The sequence below is a fragment of the Ammodytes marinus genome (assembly GCF_949987685.1).
Source record: "Ammodytes marinus genome assembly, chromosome: 10".
Taxonomy (NCBI): Eukaryota; Metazoa; Chordata; class Actinopteri; order Uranoscopiformes; family Ammodytidae; genus Ammodytes; species Ammodytes marinus.
The window spans coordinates 16,365,854-16,385,091 of NC_137214.1; the positions used below are offsets into that span (position 1 = coordinate 16,365,854).

Sequence of the window (19,238 nt, forward strand, 5' to 3'; positions counted from 1 at the left end):
TCCACAATTCCACTTAAATATCTGCTGAATTCAAGGGGGATATTCTAACACGGACTTTTGAACCCCGTTACTTCACCTGCACAGAAGATTTAATTTTTGCGATTTTTTGGGGGGGACTTTTGTTTCCCAGAGGAATTCTCATTCTACGCCAGTCCGAGCATCGTTCTCGTATATCAACCCACTTGAACATGGACAGTTCATCATATGAGCCATGCATGGATTTACACGGCTAAAACACTGTTGTGAGAAGATTCAGCATGTTTTCACAGATCTGTCGTCCTCAGTGTTCTGTCCGCTGCAGTAGACCGGAGGATGTGCTCTGCCCGAGAAGTGTAAATTAGGCTAAGGCACAATTAGGGCTTTTACACCATGATATAATTTGCATATCACTAAAGCTGTTCCCCACCAAAACACTTTTTCCGAACACTTTAACGAGATGATTCATTTGGAACCATTTTCCTGCCTTGTGCGTAAATATCAAGGTCTTTATTAGACAGAAAAACTCAACAGGTACAAAGCAAACAAAGGAGATGGAATTAATACAAATAATTGCCGTGTTCCTCTTAATTTGGGTCGGGGCTGAGGCTGTTATCAACCTCAAGTATGGAATAAACGAGGAGATGAAGCCCGGGTCAGTGATTGGAAACGTGACAAAGGACGCGCTAAAACAAGGATTTCAGATTGCACCGCAGCCCCCATACTTAAGAGTCATTTCAAATTCAGAACCGCGATGGGTGGAACTCAGTCCAGCCGGGATCCTCACGACCCAAATGAAAATAGATCGGGATGTAGTGTGTCGACAGAACCCAAAGTGCGTTATCTCCCTAGAAGTGATGTCAAACTCCATGGAGATCTGTGTCATCAAAGTTGAAATTGAGGATTTGAACGATAACGCACCAAGATTCCCAACGAGCCACATTGACATTGAGATTTCTGAGAATGCATCCCCTGGTACCAGGTTTCCCCTAGAGGGGGCAAGCGATCCGGACTCGGGGATCTTTGGAGTGCAATCATATTCCATAACCCCAAATGAGCTTTTCGGACTAGAAATTAAGACTAGAGGGGATGGCTCCAAAATTGCCGAGCTTGTTGTGCAAAAATCGTTAGACAGGGAGACCCAGTCCCACTATTCATATGAAATCAGTGCAGAAGATGGAGGAGACCCTCCTAAGATAGGCGCGGTCCAGTTAAATATCAAGGTGATGGATTCTAATGACAACAACCCTGTTTTTGATGAGACTGTGTATACAGTTAATGTGATGGAGAATTCCCCCATCAATACATTAGTCATAGACTTGAATGCAACAGATCCTGACGAGGGCACTAATGGAGAAGTCGTGTACTCCTTCCACAGTTACGTCACCGAGAAAACGAGGAATGCGTTCAAAATTGACTCCAGAACAGGGATAATCACTGTCAGCGGTGTTTTGGATTATGAAGCAACACACATATATGAGATCGACGTGCAGGCCAAAGATCTAGGTCCCAACTCTATCCCAGCTCACTGCAAAGTCACAGTGAATGTGATGGACACGAACGATAACCCACCTGTCATCAGTTTACTCTCGTTGAACACAGAGATGGTGGAAGTTAGTGAAAACGCGCAGCGTGGATATGTCATTGCGCTAGTCAGGGTGTCAGATAAGGATTCTGGGGCAAATGGCAAAGTGCAGTGCAGGCTGCAGGGCAATGTTCCGTTCAGACTTCAAGAATATGAGAGCTTTTCCACTATACTTGTCGATGGCAGGCTGGACAGAGAGCAAAAGGACACATACAACCTGACTATCCAAGCGGAGGACAGTGGCCTCCCCCCTTTACGCGCCACAAAATCGTTGGTAGTCAAAGTCACAGATGAAAACGACAACCCTCCCCATTTCCTTAAACCGCACTATCAAGAGATGGTGATGGAAAACAACCTCCCTGGCTCGTGTCTGCTGGCAGTGTCAGCAGAAGACCCGGACCTGGGGATGAATGGCACAGTGTCCTACTCCATAGTCCCCGGTGAGATTAAGCACATGGATGTAAACACATATGTCAGTATAAACCCATCAGGCCGCATTTACTCCATGAGATCATTCGACCACGAATACACCAGGACTTTTGATTTCAAAGTTTTGGCGAGAGACAACGGTAATCCCTCGCTGTCAAGTAACGCCACGGTGCGTATTGTTGTGTTGGATGTGAATGACAACACCCCTGTCATGACAAACCCTCCCCTGGTTAATGGCACGGCGGAGGTTTCCATCCCTAGAAACGCCGGCGTGGGTTACATGGTGACCCAAGTCAAAGCAGACGACTACGACGAGGGGGAGAACGGGCGTCTGACCTACACCATCTCGGAGGGGGACAGGGCTTTCTTTGAAATAGACCAGGTGAACGGAGAGGTGCGCTCCACCCGGATGTTTGGAGAGAGCGCCAAATCTAACTACGAGATCACGGTAGTGGCGAGAGACCACGGCAAGCCCTCCCTCTCCGCCTCGGCCTACATAGTAGTCTACCTCTCGCCGGACCTCAACGCCCAGGAGCCCATTGGACCCGTCAACCTGTCCCTCATCTTCATCATCGCTCTGGGCTCCATCGCAGCCATCCTCTTCGTCACCATGATCTTTGTGGCGGTCAAGTGCAAGAGGGATAACAAGGAGATTCGAACGTACAACTGCAGGTACTGACTGGATCTACCGTGTGTGTGTGTGTGTGTGTGTGTGTGTTCGTGCATGTAAGAAAAATAGCGAGAGGGAGAGAGAGAGAGAGAGAAATATAGTGTGTCCTCGATTGTGCTTGAAACTGCGTCTTGACAGTGCATTGCTTTTAGTCATGCAGCATGTAGAGGCCCCGAATGTAAAGACTGCAGATTTTCTTGCGTTTTTCTGCCACAACTGAAACTGAGGAATAATCGCAGACACACACACACACACACACACACACACACACACACACACACACACACACACACACACACACACACACACACACACACACACACACACACACACACACACACACACACACACACACACACACACACACACACACACACACACACACACTTATTCTGCTGAAACCCACTGTTCCGTGTTAAGAACGTGACTGACTGATTGAATTCATCCATTGTAGCCAATTGACTCATACATATGACGGTTCAGCTGTCATGTCCAATTTGCGGGTGTTGGCGGACAATTAACGTCCCACCGGTTCAATAGCAGTCCCAGACATTTATTATTCAACGTCCAGCGTAGCTGATTGGCTGTTATCAGCCTTAATCTGGTTATGAGCAGTCCTCTAGGATCAGTCACATTTACCCTGCCTCCCTCTGCACCAACGAATAGTCTGGACAAGTACGACAACAAAGTGAAATAAAATGTAAAACCCCCCCCCAAAAAAAATTAAAAAAAACGCACTAAATATAAATATTTTAGATCATATGATATGTATTTGAAATAAATATGTAAATCACATCAAAGTCATTAACTATTTACCCAGTTCCCTAGAAAGCAGCAGATTATTATTTTCTGGACCTTGCATATTGAACATTCTGTTTTGTTCATCAATCTGATCATCAGCTCTGGCTTTGATTTCCCCCTGCCACATTATCACACTATAAATTTACATATAGATTGGATTTGAGAGTTTTACCTGAAGCTATAATCATATTTCTCTCCAAAAAATAATAATTTCAATTTAAAGTCTACTTAGGCCATTTTCCAAAAAGATATATACAAATAAATACATTGATTCTAAAGCTCACCTAACCTTGCTTTGATTTTTTTCTGAACATGTATTCGGAGTTGTGTGTGTGTGTGTGTTTTAAACCTCAGAGCTTTTAAAGTGCTTTCCAACATTTTATGAATTGCAGTGCATCCTGTCCTCTCTCTATTAGCTCTAAGTAAAAGCAGGAATACTCTGGTTTCAGCCGTGACCTTACTTTCTTTCTTTCTTTTCTTATCTCAATGCTAAAAAACAAAAGTCATAATGTGTTTTATCCAAGCTTGAAGGAATACCAGTGCATTGACATCACAACAGGTGCTTTATGTAGTATCATATGTTCAACGTCAGGGAGAAATTTTGTCCATAGAAGAAACAATGATAGGCAACACCACATTCCACATTTAAAACTACTCTCCCACTCTCCCTGCTGGGTGCTTTAATCAGCACTGATGTGCTCTGCTTCTCAGTCACCACCTCCAATATGAGGAGCAGTTATCTCCAATTTATTGCTTGTCCTCTGTCAGTCTATCTGATTCTGAAGATTTCCCCTCCCTGATTTCAATTTGGGCACAGTGTGGACTACATGTTGAAATGATAAATGTAAAAGAAATGTAGATTGGTATTTTCTACCCTTGCAGCTGCCCATTTTCTTTCCTTTGAATCAAAATGGGGCAGGAAGCTGTTTTCAATATGCAATCTAAAAGAAAAGTGAAAAAGACAAACTACTGTGGCGCCTCTTAGCCAGTGTGATTTCAGAAGCGGCAGAGGATTAGAACAGAGGGCCAGTGGGGGCTAGCATAGCAGAGACGTTCAAAGCAAGACAAGAGACAGGAACACAGACATTACAGACTACACAATTGCAGATGGTTTTGTTGTGGGCTTTAAAGGAATACAAACCATATGCTCCATGCCGAAAGGTTCAAACTAGTTTTCCACAGTTTGAAGTAATGCAGAGGGTAGAAAACATCAGAATATACATGTGGGAAAACTGCAAGGCTGTGCGAATAATGGATATTTTCCCCAATCTGGGGGATCCTTTGATAAAAGATGGCTGTGCTGCTCATTTGCTCTTATTAAAGTCAAAATACTCAGTTCAAGTTTGCAGCAGCCACTGAGAGCAGCTAAATGAATTTGAATCTGCAGTTCTCTGGCATGCCGTGTTGCTAGTGGGCTCCCTTGATAATGAAAGAAAAAATGGAATTAGTGTGGGTTGTGTGCTTTGAATATGATTGCATATACCGGTAGTGCTGCTGCTCAGTACCTGTGTGTGTTCCTTTGCTTTGCTTCTGTGGTTTTGGCATGTTTGCATATTGTCTGCCTGTTTGTGACATGTCGATGGTTGAGCATGCAAATGCAAACAAACAAGGGATGACAGCTCCATTGCAAGCCAGGTGTGGGGATTCACTGAAAGGTGGAGTCAGCGATTCTGGAGAATGCTTGTTGTCAGAATCACTTTTTTGTCAAAATCTGTGAATATCTGCTCGCAATCCGCTTCCTGTCCGTACTGTATGTGCACTGATAAAACAAATATGGTGTTAAATCAACTAGTATGTTAATAAAGGGTATGCAAACAAAGGGGGCCCACCACAGCTAGAAACATGCACGTTCACAGAGCCTAGTCTGTGTATAAACACCAGATTTCTTTTTCAGTGCACACACAGTATGGACAGGTAGCAGATCTTGTGCAGAAGTTCACTGATTTTGACAACAAGCAGCACTGTCCAGAATCGCTGTCTCCACCTTTTAAGTGTCACTGTTTCACCCCTGGACACTGTGGGCAATGAGTTCTTTGTCTTGCACCAATGGTATACCAACAGCGGCCTGTAGCTGGCATGGATGGCGGGGGCAAGCTTCTTTTTTTTTGTGGAGCGTGTGGTGTGGACAGGGGAGGAGGAGGGGGAAGGCAGAACACTGCTTTATTGAGTCTGTTCAGTTTCTTTTACTTGCGCAGGGTGGCGGAGTATTCCTACGGCAACCAGAAGAAGTCCAGCAAGAAGAAGAAGCTGAACAAGAACGACATCCGCCTGGTGCCGCGTGACGTGGAGGAGACAGACAAGATGAATGTGGTGAGTTGCTCGTCTCTCACCTCCTCGCTCAACTACTTCGACTACCACCAGCAGAGCCTGCCGCTGGGCTGCAGGCGCTCCGAGAGCACCTTCCTCAACGTGGAGAGCCAGAACTCACGCAATGCAGCGCCCAACCACGCCTTTCAGCACCCGTTCACTGGGCAGGCCCACCAGCAACCAGACCTCATCATCAACGGCATGCCCCTGCCAGAGGTGAGATACAAATTCGCTGTGCCTCTCTGTACCCTAAATTATTGGCCCGGGGCTGCTTTCTTTGGGTTGTTAGGGTGAAAGAAATAAAAAAGGGGGAGGTGTGTTTTTTTTTACTACTAAATCCCCAAATGGGAGTTATTTTTTTTAGTGGCAGATCATTATTCTTTTAATTTTTTTAAGGGCTCCTTGATCTTGCTGAATCTTAAAGAGTGAGATATATAGAAAGCCAAAGCACCACCTTTCAACACATCACAAGGTCTAGTGGAGTGCCAGAAAAATGTCCCTCTGTTATAAATGGAAAGCTGAGCTATTTGAAATGGCAAGTGTGACGATGTGTCAGTCGATCTGAGTGGAATCCTTCAAGGCATTTTCGAAGGGACTGAGACATTGAAGCTGACCTGTGACTGAGAGCGCTTTGCCAAGCAGAATTTGGAGGCCTGACAAAGTGGATTATTTGGCCTCTCTCACACCAGTTGTTTCCTTATTTATTTATATATATATATATATATATATATATATATATATATATATATATATATATATATATATATATATATATATATATATATATTTGTATGTGCTGAGCTTTTGCAAAAAAAGAGTTTGAGCTCCTGCCAGATGTATCTAATCAGCTCCACCATACGCCATTTCAGGTGCTAGCAGAAAGAATAATCATTGCTTTAAATGCTTTATCTGTGTGTCTTCCATTGGGCTGCAGTGTTACCGCATGGCCGCTCTGCACAACCAGCCATTGAATTACCTTGACATACCATGCATGGCTCTAGCAGAGCAGTGACAGTTTGACTTGAAAGACTATTCAGGCTGACAGAGTGTGTGCGAAACCGCTGATCTTTAGTTTAAAGATTTTCGTATAGGTATGAACTGGTTTATTGGATTCTTTGGGCTACCTCTTTTTCTCTCCTCATGACCCACTTTACCTTGATCCCATGGGAGAAGGGGGCACTTTCGTTTTATGTGTGAGAGAAAAAAATCAACAGTTGTCATTGTCTTTTGTGGAAGAATGTTAGTCATTCTCACTCCTTTTGGGAGGAGCAAATAAGATTGCACACACACACACACACACACACACACACACACACACACACACACACACACACACACACACACACACACACACACACACACACACACACACACACACTTGTAATTGATGACTCCATCTCCATTTGACATTCACTGAGAAAAAGGTTGGGGTGGGAGTGGGGGTCTTAAAACAAGAAACACAAGGTGGATATTGATGTATTGACTGGATGATCCAGAGAGATCCTTGCGCCGATGGATCCTGAGGGGTCAATGAGACCTACTTACAGCCATGCTGATTTACTGGGCCTGTCTGAGCTGGTTCCGACTGTGTGTGTGTGTGTGTGTGTGTGTGTGTGTGTGTAAATAACACAGGTGGAGAGAATGAGAAATCTTCTAGGGGGTTGTCCTGTGGTGCTATCCATTCAGTGCCAGGCAGAGGTGGTACAATTAGGTGGTGGTGGTAGGCAGCATTATGCAGGTCAACACACGCCTTTTCCCAGCCAAAACAATGTGGGTCGGCTGGCTACACAAAGAAATCAACCAACGTTGTGTGAAAAGCTCCAGCAGCATCCTGTCTCTATGGCTTAACCATCCAATAAAAGCACATTTGCCGCAGGATTAGGAGAGCCTTTATTTGTTTGAGCTAATGAAAAAGTAGAGGGAGACAAATAGGGCTGAAGATTGATTTTGATGATTCCACATGCAAAGCTCGGAGCTGGCTTCCTCGAGCCGTGTGAGGGCATACAGAGAGAGATAAGACGGGAAGAAGAAGTGAGCGAGGGGTGAATGAGTCTCAGTGCCAGGTGTCTGAGCCCTGACCCCGTTTTTCTACTTTCCTTAGACACAGTTGATTGGCTTGATAGAGGCCGGGCCTGCTTAGCATGCAGCTTCCATTGCTCTCCGCCATGCACATGATGTTGACAAACATCTCTTTGACCCAGCCTTTGCATATCTTCCCTGGCCTGGGAGTAAGGAGAATGTGTGTGTGATTGAGAAAGCAAGTGAGACATGGCAGTATAGCGAGAGAGTATGCCTAACCCTCCAACAGAGTGAACCCGCTGCAACAATAGTTGCATGACTGCAACAGTCATGTTTTTCTTTCCTCTCCATTGTGGCATTAGCAGGAGACTGTAGCTATTCAGTATGTACTAATGTTGCCCTTAAATCAAAACAGTTTTCAGTTTAATTACAATGCCAGTTATAGCACAAACAAACAACAGTGAAATGACTGATAATTGCTTTGTGAGTAATGAGTAAGCTTGGGCTTGAAAGCACTTGACTCAGAAGTCCTTAACCCATATCCCATTGGCTGGCATAGGACATGTGTGGCTGCACTGTTGTGATTACTAAAGCGGCTTTGTCTCCAAAAAAATGTGTTTCCATCCTGAGGGCAACCTCATAATTATCCTTTTTTCATTTATGCTCAGCGGAAGAGCTTTTTGTTTTTACACCAGGGCACAACGATGCCCCTGCGTTTGTTTATTTTCCAAACACGTCTGAATGTTGATACGATCTCCGGTTAGGTTAGCTAATGGAGGTAAAGAGGATCTGTGCTTGTGTCTGATTGTAAATTGTGGTTTAATCGATACAAAGTTCTCCTCCATTGTTAGGTAGTGGCTAAACTAGTTAAGAGTTGAATATACCCTCATATTAACTTGTGATATTAATTCTGTCATATTCTGCCCATAGGAAAGGCAAACTGAGAGAGCAAACTGACATTAGATAGCAGTTAGATGAAAAGTAAATAGAAACGATAAGTAAACAAATGTACCCGAGAGTAGGTGTACTTTTGGACCCGAACTAGCCAAGCTAAAATAAAACTGTACCGACCAATGAACAGAGAGTAAATTGTGGGGTGTGTGTTTGTAACAGAGTTTTGCCCCTTGCCTCTTGGTCTACTTGTGTAAGACTCCCATTTGCTACTACATTAGTTTATTTGGGGCAGTGAACATCCCGCTTGTGCCAGAGTAGCTGGAGTCAAGCTTTTCCTGCTTCAGACAAAGCACCCACATGCACACGCACGCTCGCACACACACACACACATGCACACCCCTCGCACACACGCACCTAAATACAGCAGACTTGGCCAAGATAACAGTGACAGGTCTCCCCAAAGGCCTGCAATTGCATTGTGTATATTGTATTCTCCCTTGTGAGAATGTGTACCAGTATATACCCCCCTGAACATCCCTGTCCGTTGTTTTGAAAAGCCTCAGTTGTGAGATGTTTGTTAGACCTGCCTGTGGTAGCACTAATATGAAAGCTCACAGGAGAATAGAGCTGTCTTCCATGGCTTAATTATAGTGAATCACTTGGTGGGGGAGACAATTATACAGTAAAGGAATGGCCTTTGGCTAGAATGCGTTTTTGAATTTGTAATATGTTCTAAGGCTCCTCACACCTGAGATTCCAGATAATGAGCATAGCAGGAAAATAAGTTATCTAACTTTATTGATTAGCCTTTTTCAGCTAAGAGATTGCCTATTTTGTATTATACACAGATGATAAATGCATTAGAAAAGAAGGGGGTTGGACTTTGCTCCACACGGTGTAAAATGTTCAGTGGGGGAACGTGCTTCACAGGTTTGGCTAATTGATAATCAATTGCAATCATCCTCCAGCTTCTCCCTGCACTGTTTCCTTAAAGATACTGTGGCTATGTAGGCACTGTAGCTCTCGGCGAAACCGTGATGTATGCCACAGTGTCGGGTTCATATTCTGACATAAAAGATATGGATGTACGTTTTTTGTTTGTTTGTTCATCTTCAAGCAGTCATTCAAAGGAACCTAAATGAGAAAATAAAAATGGGAACAAAACAACTGACAAGGTATCTCGTTGCACCAGTCGTGCTGTTTTTCCCTGTTAGTGAGGAAGACGTTTTGATAGTGATGCGGTAGAGACAACAGGGAGTGGTTCCAGTGAGGCTGCACAGCCCTCGCTATCACTTCACATCAGGACAATATGCATGGGAGCATTCAAACGTGTCATATTGAGCATGCAAACTAGATGTCATGCTGTCAGCGCATACTACACATCTGTTGAAACTGCCAATCTCTTCCCACACACATGCTCATGAATACACACGCACACAATGTTTTCTGATGGAGTGTCACATTTATTTGAAATACGGGCTGTGACATTATCATTTACATCATTATGGACCGACTCAGAAATCTCACAGAAGGAGAAACGAGAGGCGTAATCCACCATTCCTCGATACTCAAACATTGTTGTGCTCCTGCATTTAAAGTACTCTTTTAATGTTGTTTTGATATTGTCACCATTCCCTGGTGTTTAAGTTATGCCTGGCTATAAATGTTGCTAATAAGATTTCCATAATGGTTTCTGTCTTTAAGTGTTAGATTTTATAGTACAGCTCTAATGTTAATGAAAATTTCATATATTTACTGCAATTCCTAGCAGTTTTTCCCCCTCAGTGTAGACAGTTTTACGGCATACAAAATCATTGACAGTTTACCCTCATCTGAGCAGCTTTCTAATTTAACTATACAAAATCTAACCATTTCGATGGTCAGATTTGGAGATGAAGTTCTTTTAATTAAAATTTTTTTTTGTTTATCTGTGATTAACAGAAATAAGTGACCGGCAACAATTTTTTTTAAAATGTAATAGGGAGAGGACAATTAGGGAAAGCAGAAAAGTACAGAGTTCTTTCTCAATTGCACTCATTATTGCAACAAGGACACACTGGATGGAACTTGAATTAAAATGGAAACCTTTTTAGTTTTGCAGTTTTGCAGCATTCAGGCTTCAATACCATATCGAAGCGAATAGCATTATCAGCAAAGTAAATGTAAAAATTATAAAAAACCCAGTTACGGTCTATTAAAAACAGGAAGAATGTTGCAATCACATAAATGACAGAAACTTAAAATATATGTCTCCTTGACATACACAGGTATATTGAAAAAAAAGTTCAAAGCAATTCATCCCATGGAGCAAGGTCCCCACTTTTAAAATGTCTGTAAATTCAATGATTGAATGAGAACTTTGATCAGTTTTTCCATTCAGTATACAGTACAAATAAAGGAATGTTTGTTGAAAAAGCTTTGTGGAATAAGACATTCTCTGATGATAAAGAACCTATTCAACTCTGAACAGTTTGTCAGTCGCGGTGGAAACAAAATAACAGATATACAGATATTGCAAGAAGAAGAGGGGATAAATAACTGCTTGGTGTTAGAAGTCAGTGTTTTTTTTAAGATTATTTTTTGATGTGCTGTAAGAGTGGTAGGTGTATACCGCATTCTTTAAAGTCTCCTCCTTTCAAGGGATTTAAGAAAGAATCGTTTCATCTCCCAACGCTTCCGATGCGCGCACACTGATTGAGTGGCAGACAAACCTGTTAATTATTTAGAGAGGTGATTTGTAAGTCACAGACTTCAGAGATGCTCTGTTTTTTGAGTGTCAGTGTTTATAAGGGGGAAATAAAGCCTAGTCTGTCAGAAATAAATTAACAGGGTGACAGTGATGTACTCAGTGCCCTTTTATTACATTCCACAGCTGGCTCCTCCTATCGTGTTTAACACACAAAACTGGTGAAGCTTAAGGGTTGATTTTTGCGACATTACTCAACAAGATGGTTTTCACTTCATGCACAAACCAGTGCTAGTTTTACACTTGGTTGGGTTTTTATAGCCTTGACCCCAACCCGCAACACCCCCATCACTGCATGTCATTCTGCATGTCGCAGAGGTACAATGAAATGACATAACAACTCCGGGCAGCCAGTCAGAAGCACCCACGCCCGGCGGGTTGCCACCCTCTCGTCGGAATCAGAGCATCCAAGCTAAAGAGCTTAGGAGTCAAAACACATAAGTGACGGCGTCTGATGTACACATGTCACTGTGTGTGTCCTTAAACACATGTGACTGCTGAGGAGCACACACAGAGGCAGCAATACTGTGGAGAAAATGGCAAGGCCTAGAAAAATATGAGGAGAGACAGAAAGGAACAGGGGAGGGGGAAAGAGATCTATTTATAGAATGCCAATGATTTGGCTCAACCTGTATCGCTACTGCCTGAAACATGTTATTTCTCTCTGTAAAACGTGGTGTAAGGAGGAGGAAGAGGTTTTATTGCACAAACCATACAAACCTCTACAGAAAGCAATAATGTCTATTGTTAGTACAAGATGACTTTATCCCCCTGGAAGTAAAAAGAAAACAATCTGTTTATTTTAATGTTCCTGCAAATGTTGAATGTGGTATTAACAAAGGATAGTGATTTGAGTGTGAGTTTTATGCTTGCACAAAATCATTTAAAAAAAATCTAGTTAGTCTGGTAAAAAAACTCAAATGGTTGAGAATGTTGACACTGTCAACAAACGATATGTGCTATGGAATTTTTTTTAAACACACAGGCGCGTTCAAATTAAAAAGTAAAAGCAACTTAATTGATCATCCATCTTTTGAGATAATTGAAAAGGAATATACATTTTAAATGACTTTAAAAGCTCTATCATGTGGAAAGAATTAGCTTACTTGTAAACATCAAAGTAATGAGCCAAGGATATAGGTGCATAATGGCATTAGTTGTCCCCACAATTTATGTTAAAAGATATTTACTGGACAAGTCCCTAAGTGCAAAAAGGTATAATGGCATTGGGCTTGGGTTGATGGGTCCAAAGCTAAATGAGAGCAGGCTAAATGGAGTGAAGGCAATGGACATAGCGATGATGTTCATCACTGGGGAAGGGGACATCATTACGCACCTTGTTAAGCCCCGCAAGCAATGCTGTGTGGACGTAATCACCCATTTAAATGACTTTCCCAAGGCGTTGTTTTCTTTTTCTTTTAATTTCTCAAATTAAACACCCTGACACAAATATGTCGCATTCTATTTGTTTCATGCAAAGCTCCCTGAACTCTCAAGTCCCAAATGCACAGGCAGTCAATGTGCGGAAATGTACCATCAAGAAAATGGATTCATTTAGACATTTTCAAGCAATCTTTTACACATTTTCTCAAAATGTTTTTTTTTGGTTTCAGTGTTATCAAAGCTAAGGTGTAGCTTTAAGGAAATATCAAACAAGTTAAGGAGAAAGTTTTGAAAAAGCTAAATCCTCCAAAAAATGAAAACATAACCCCATATCTCATTTATGCATTTTTTGCTGCCTGTGTTTGGAAATGCCTGTAGTTACATTAATATAGGATAGAAAAGGTCAGCTTACATATTTAAAAGCACAAACTTTGTTATAGCCAGGAGTGGAATCTATTTGCCAGGGAAGCTCACTATTCTATTTGCTCTGTTGTATGTAGTTTATGTCAAGAGAATTGTGCCCAGCCCCGTCCCTCTGGCTTCAAAAAAATATCTACTGGCTTGCACTGTAGGAAAACATTTACACTCCTTCACTATATTTCTCTCTCCTTGCAGATAAGAGTAACTAGGCCCTCCTAACCCACAGTCTTACGGGAATATTTTTTTTCTTTTCAGATATGTTGTGGAACAACAAAACCTGAGTGTTTTTATGCAAGTAAACCAAGCGAGAAAAAAGTAATTACAGTTCTCTACTAATGACCAATATGGTTTGAGTGCGTCACAAACTAATTCCATCCAAAGTGAGGGAGAGAAAAGGTATTAATTAAAATTCATGGATATCGGTATTCTTTTTTTCCCACCAGACTTGTTGCCACATTGTTAAGCAAATTCCCAGGGCTTTCTCCTGAGTGCTGTTGCTATGCTTTTTGAATGACAGGGAAATGGGGGTAGGGATTCAGGGAAACACAGCAATACTCGCTGTGAAAAGAAACTTTTTTCCAAGCAGCCAGCTCTGACACCAGGGGAAAATGACCTTTCCAAGTGTCCTGTTTTTTGCCTAAAACAAAGAGGAAGCAGGAGGATGTTAGTTAGCATTTCCCCAATCAGATTAAATGTCAGCTTCTGCATGCATAATTGTAGAATGGGGAAGGAGGAAGACTCGAAGTGAACCAATTCGCCAGTCGTGTTGATAAATCCTAGTAAGTTATTCACTGCATTGCAGATATTGTCACAGCACTCTGAGCGTTGTCTGCTTACACACTTTACAGTCTATCCTTTTGATGTTGTCTGTGTGTTAGCAATCCGCCTGGCTGTGTGGTAATTGTAACATTGAGTGAAACTTAATTCAGCTAAAAACAACAACATAATTCTCCCTTTGTCACATGTCTTACCTTTTTTAAAGAATTGAAAAAAAGGCAGAGCAGACAAAAGGCATTGTATCACACACACAAATGCTACAATATACCTTTTTGTTTAGTTTGCTCCTGCAGTGGAGCAGCCCTTTTACAGCAGTTTTCTCCCCTCCATTCATTTTCTCCAAATTCGTACGGCGCTTTTGTTTCTCGACATAAACCTGGATGGGCATTAAGAAGCGCATGTATGGGATGTTTGATGAGCACCGAGGCTGTTGGCAGGCGAGCCACTATAGCAGCAATATCGGCCGCCTCAGAGGCATGCAGCAGCAGTGTAGAGGAGCAGCAGGATAGCGTAATTGCGCATTGTTCATCCACAGAACAGAGGCAGAGCATGTAATGAGCTGTAGCATTTTTACCAAGCCAGCCTAATGGGCTATGACCGAGTATAGGCCCTCGCGTTCCCTCTGCCCTATGTGGCCAGTGTCTTGGGCCTCTTTTCTTTATTTTCTTTTGGTCCCCATTCTCCCCTATTTCTCTGGCCCGATCAGCATCAGCCATTCCTTCACCCCTGTCATCCCCCTCCTTTATCTCCGCTGCCCTGCCCCATTGTGCCCCTGTCTGAGGAGACGGTGGGACCCCTAATGTGTTGGATGTGTGGCTCCTTTTCTTATTCATGATGTCTGCAAAGCACTAAGCAGTCAGTCTGATTCGGGCTGACATAAATCAGAATAGCTCATTGACGGAGCCCCCCGTATGCAGTGTGATTACATTAAAAACCCCAAACACAGCATACAAATAAAAGTTCTGCGGGTAGAATTTGCTGATGTTAGGTGTAGGGGATTTGTTGTGGGAAGTCGGCTCATTTTTCTATCAAAGGCTGTTTTGCATTTTGATTATCTGGTTTTCCTGAAAGCAATTCAGGTGGGCCCCGTTTCACTCAGGGTTTGTTTTCTTGGGATTAAGCCTTCTGAGAAAAGGGCCCAGGCCTATTATTTACACCCATATCTACTTTTCGAGGCGAAAAAAAAACATTTCTTTGCTCGAGTGATACCAGGTCAAGTTGGTAAAGATAAGAATGTGTGTACCAGGGAATAGATTAGATGAATACTCTAGGCTGAGCTCGGAGGATGAAACACTACTGATGATAATAGTTATGATTGCCTTGCAAGGGAATTGATAACGACTTTGCCCGCCCCCTTTTTCTGCTCTCTAACGGCATCAGAAAACAATAGCCAGGGTTCAGTCAGTGTCTGGCTGTGGAACACAATGGGGCGTCAGTTTTGACTTTCCCCTCACGTCCGTGGTTTGACATACCACGGCATAGGCGGCCAAGTTAATGAATGAAAAGCACTTGGCCTCTGTCGGACCGCTCCGAGTGCACTACTTTCCCCAGTAACCTCCTTAGTTCAAGATTACTCTCGTGTACCTGTTATTTGAGTGCTGCTACCCGTTCAGTCCGAGCTATAGTGAGAAAGGAAGGCAGCGTATTTGTACTTGAGTAAGGAGTTTGCATATAATCTTTGTGCTTTAATAACAGCGGTTGACTGCTCTGTTGGTGGGGCACGGCAGGAAGGTCACCATGGAGTTTAAGATTAAGATAGTTCAAGATTCAAGATATTAAAATTAAATGATAAGATTTAACAAAATATAGCACAATATATGCATGTACTGAAAAATAAACTGTGTGCATTACAGATCCTACAATATTCCAGTTGAAAAATTAAAAGTATTTGCAATCTCCAGAGTGAAGTGCATGATATGCTATACATGGCAGTAGAAAATAATATACATAACAGAGTAGGATATGTATAAATATATGTGATTGAGAATACACAAATATAACAACATGGACGGTTATGAGTGTAAGCGTATGAATATGAAAATAACAGAATTAATGGTGCGAGTATGAATTCAAACGAATGTAAACAATTTAAAGACCGTCAGTTAAGCGCCCTTATATGCAGTAGTTCAGGACATCATGGCAGTGAGGAGTATGTGTGGGCATGTATGTCAAATGCACTTACATGCATGCACACATGAGAACACAAGCGCACTAGTTAGCAAAACATTCCTTGTGAACCACTGAAGGAATATCAAAACAAATCATAAAAAAACTACAATTAAAATGAAAGAATATGACATTTGGGAAATTAACATTTATGCTTTCGTAACGAGTGTGAGATGAGAACCCTGCTCTGTGGTGTGTTAAGCATAGCTTAACAGATACACAAGCAGGGGGAACAGTTAGCATCCCAAAATGGTAAAATATTCCCATAAAATATACGGTTGAAAAATTACTTTTAAAAGGAATCTTTTAATTTTGTTTTGGAAATACACATATTAGATTTCTATTTGTGAGTCACATAAGAACATGGATACCACTCGGATATCTGTTCAAGTCAGTGTGAAAATCTCTTGGCTGGTAGCTGTGACTTTTTGGAGTTTCCCGCTGGTTATCTTAATTTTTTTGTACAAATTAAACAAACAAGATATAATGTGTTAATTAGTGAACCCGAGCTGTGCTGCTATGCAGATTTGATTGCCTTTGGACAGAGCCAAGCGAACGGCTTCCCCTTGTTTTTAGTTCCTATGCTAACCATCCCATGTCTTCAGCTCAATATTTAAAGCACATATATGAAAGTGGTATCAAACCTATCTTCTTATTCGAAGAGATACATTTTAAAGGCAAATTTCCAAAAATGTTGTTATGTTATGTTTTTTGAGTTTTCATAATCGGACCAAAACATTGTCTATCATCAATGCTAACGTATGGCTGCTCCCTTTTTTGTGTGCTTGCCATAGGACCGCAGTCAAAATACCAAGGGGTGGTGGGGGTTGGAAAGACATGGGAGTGGTGTTCTTCTGACTTTTCATTTGTTTGCTATCCAGTAATAATGATTATTTCAGCCTCTAAGCCCTGGATTTGGCCTTGTTTTGCTATGGGAAGCAGCATCAATGGGGACAGAGCCGCCTTGCCCCGGCTGAGGAGCTTGTCTGTGGCTAAGCTGGTTGGCAAAGAGAGTCAGGTAGCATGGAAGGCATTTTTGAGTGTAGTCACATGGAGGTCAGCTAGGAATGAAAAGGGAACCTATTGTTTACTACGTTTTCTTTTGTCGCCCGGTGGCTGAATAAGAGCATTTTTCCAATTATGGACCTCCATAATATTCCCTTGTTATTGCTGGTAACAAGCCAGTCGCCAGCTTGCATGAGCAACTGCAGAAAGCTGACTTTCAGTTTAATTTGGACGACTAGCTATAATCCAGACTAAATCCTTTAAATCTGAAGCCCCCTCCCTCCTGGCACCACTGTTGGATTATGGGAATGTCTTTAAAAGGATAAGGACCTGCTTATCACTGCTTCTCTCAACACTTGTTTGGGACTTCAGATGTGGGGGAGGACAGTTCAGCCAGTATGTCCGGGCGTGGATATGAGTCAAAGAGATTAGGCATTTTATGACTGAGATCAATGATAATCACAATATATACAGTTTTTTAAAACCTTGCAGTCACACAGGCATATGCATGTGCCTCTGTTCCCTGCCCAATGGTTTTCATCAGTAAGTTAAGTGCAGCTGAATGAAGCAGCTAAATCAGATGTCGAGCCAGTGCTTAAGGAGTGCTATGCTTGTTGCTTTTCATTATTTTCACACAGGCGTGTATTAACCGTTTGATGAAACAGTTCCAGCCAGCCTTTCTTGCAGAGATGGAATTAAGTCCACTTAGGTATTATAAATCATCTTATAAATTTGCAATGACAGAGACTTGCAACCTTTCTTTTTTTTTGGGGTGGGGGGCTTTATCACTTTTCACAAAATAGGAATATAGGAATGGTAGAGCGCTTTAAAAAAACAAAAAAACACTTGTTTTTAGTGACGCATGTGCTACATCTCACCATAAAAGCATTTTAATAATGTTTTTGCATGTTGTGTTGTGGTGACCATGGAGTTGAGACTCCACTGCTGCTGGCAAGAATGAGGATAAGTGAAACAATTTCAAACTACTCCTTTAACGCCGCACCAAAGTGAATTATGCCGACAAACTGAAGCCGGAGGTGTATAGAGAAGGTTTATCCTAGCAGTTTGGGGCTGTTTGTATCACTCACTACTAATGAAGTGCTGCTGGGAGTATAGGATGGGAGGGCTTCAACAGGGAATAGAGACCAATCTAGCACACAAAGGCATATGTGTTGTTTGAGATGCTATATTTGGGTGTGAGACAGTTACTTATCTCATGGGGTGTATAAAGGCGGCGAGGTGAGGGAGCGAGTCGTATTCCATAGTGGATACCATGCTGTGAACCCTGAGCCTTCAGCTTAGGAGCAGTCTGCCAGGTACATATAGAGCCATGCCACACGGGAGGTTGGGGGGGGATACAGGTACCTTAGTGTGAGTACTTGTTGTTTACCTCGTTGTCAACATTTTCGACTCATCTCATTAACCTGTGCACTTGGGTGAAACAAGCAACACTTCTCTCCCTCTTGCTCCCTCCATTTTCTCACAATTAATAACGATAACTACGGGTAAGCATAAACACATTCAAATTCCAGCTAATGAACAGATGCAACAGCGGGAGTGACGGAGGTAGCTATAGCTATCACACCTCAAAAGGCAGCCAATCGATTTCAGCTGATATCAGTTCACACAGATACACCCTGTAGCACTTTCCCTCAAATCTAATCATGGATCCATTTAAACTACGCTAGCAGGGAGTCTACTTGCCATTAAAATGGGTTTTCAATTTCTATTATTTTGAGAGCATTGGTGAGAAATGAACAAAGTGCAAGAGGTAAAGTAACAGCCATACGTATTCTATCTCCCCGAAAAGATGGAAAAAGGAGATGAGCCTCCACGCGTTAATCTGCACGCTCGCTCAACGCCTCATGTCTTCCTATTACCCATGCAGGCGGCATCTCCTCTAAATTGTTTTGCATGACCTTTGCTACAGTCGCTCTAATTATTAGCATCACACAGGCCCTGTAAGGCACACAGCTAATTATAGTGGATTTATCTGAAGGGACATTGGTGCCATTCTTCATAGGCATCTCTTGGCTACCATCGCTGGGACTGATATAAAC

The 19,238-nt window shown here is 42.3% G+C and overlaps 1 protein-coding gene across 1 annotated transcript in view; it reads left to right on the forward strand.

The window, feature by feature from the left end:
• The first annotated feature begins 524 nt into the window (after positions 1–524).
• Positions 525–19,238, forward strand: part of pcdh19 (protocadherin 19) — a 52,095-nt gene continuing 33,381 nt past the window's right edge. The window contains exons 1-2 of the mRNA XM_080035791.1: positions 525–2,662; positions 5,639–5,984. Of these exons, the coding sequence (XP_079891917.1) occupies positions 531–2,662; positions 5,639–5,984 (2,478 nt within the window). The 5' untranslated portion in view covers positions 525–530. The remainder of the gene's footprint in view (positions 2,663–5,638; positions 5,985–19,238) is intronic.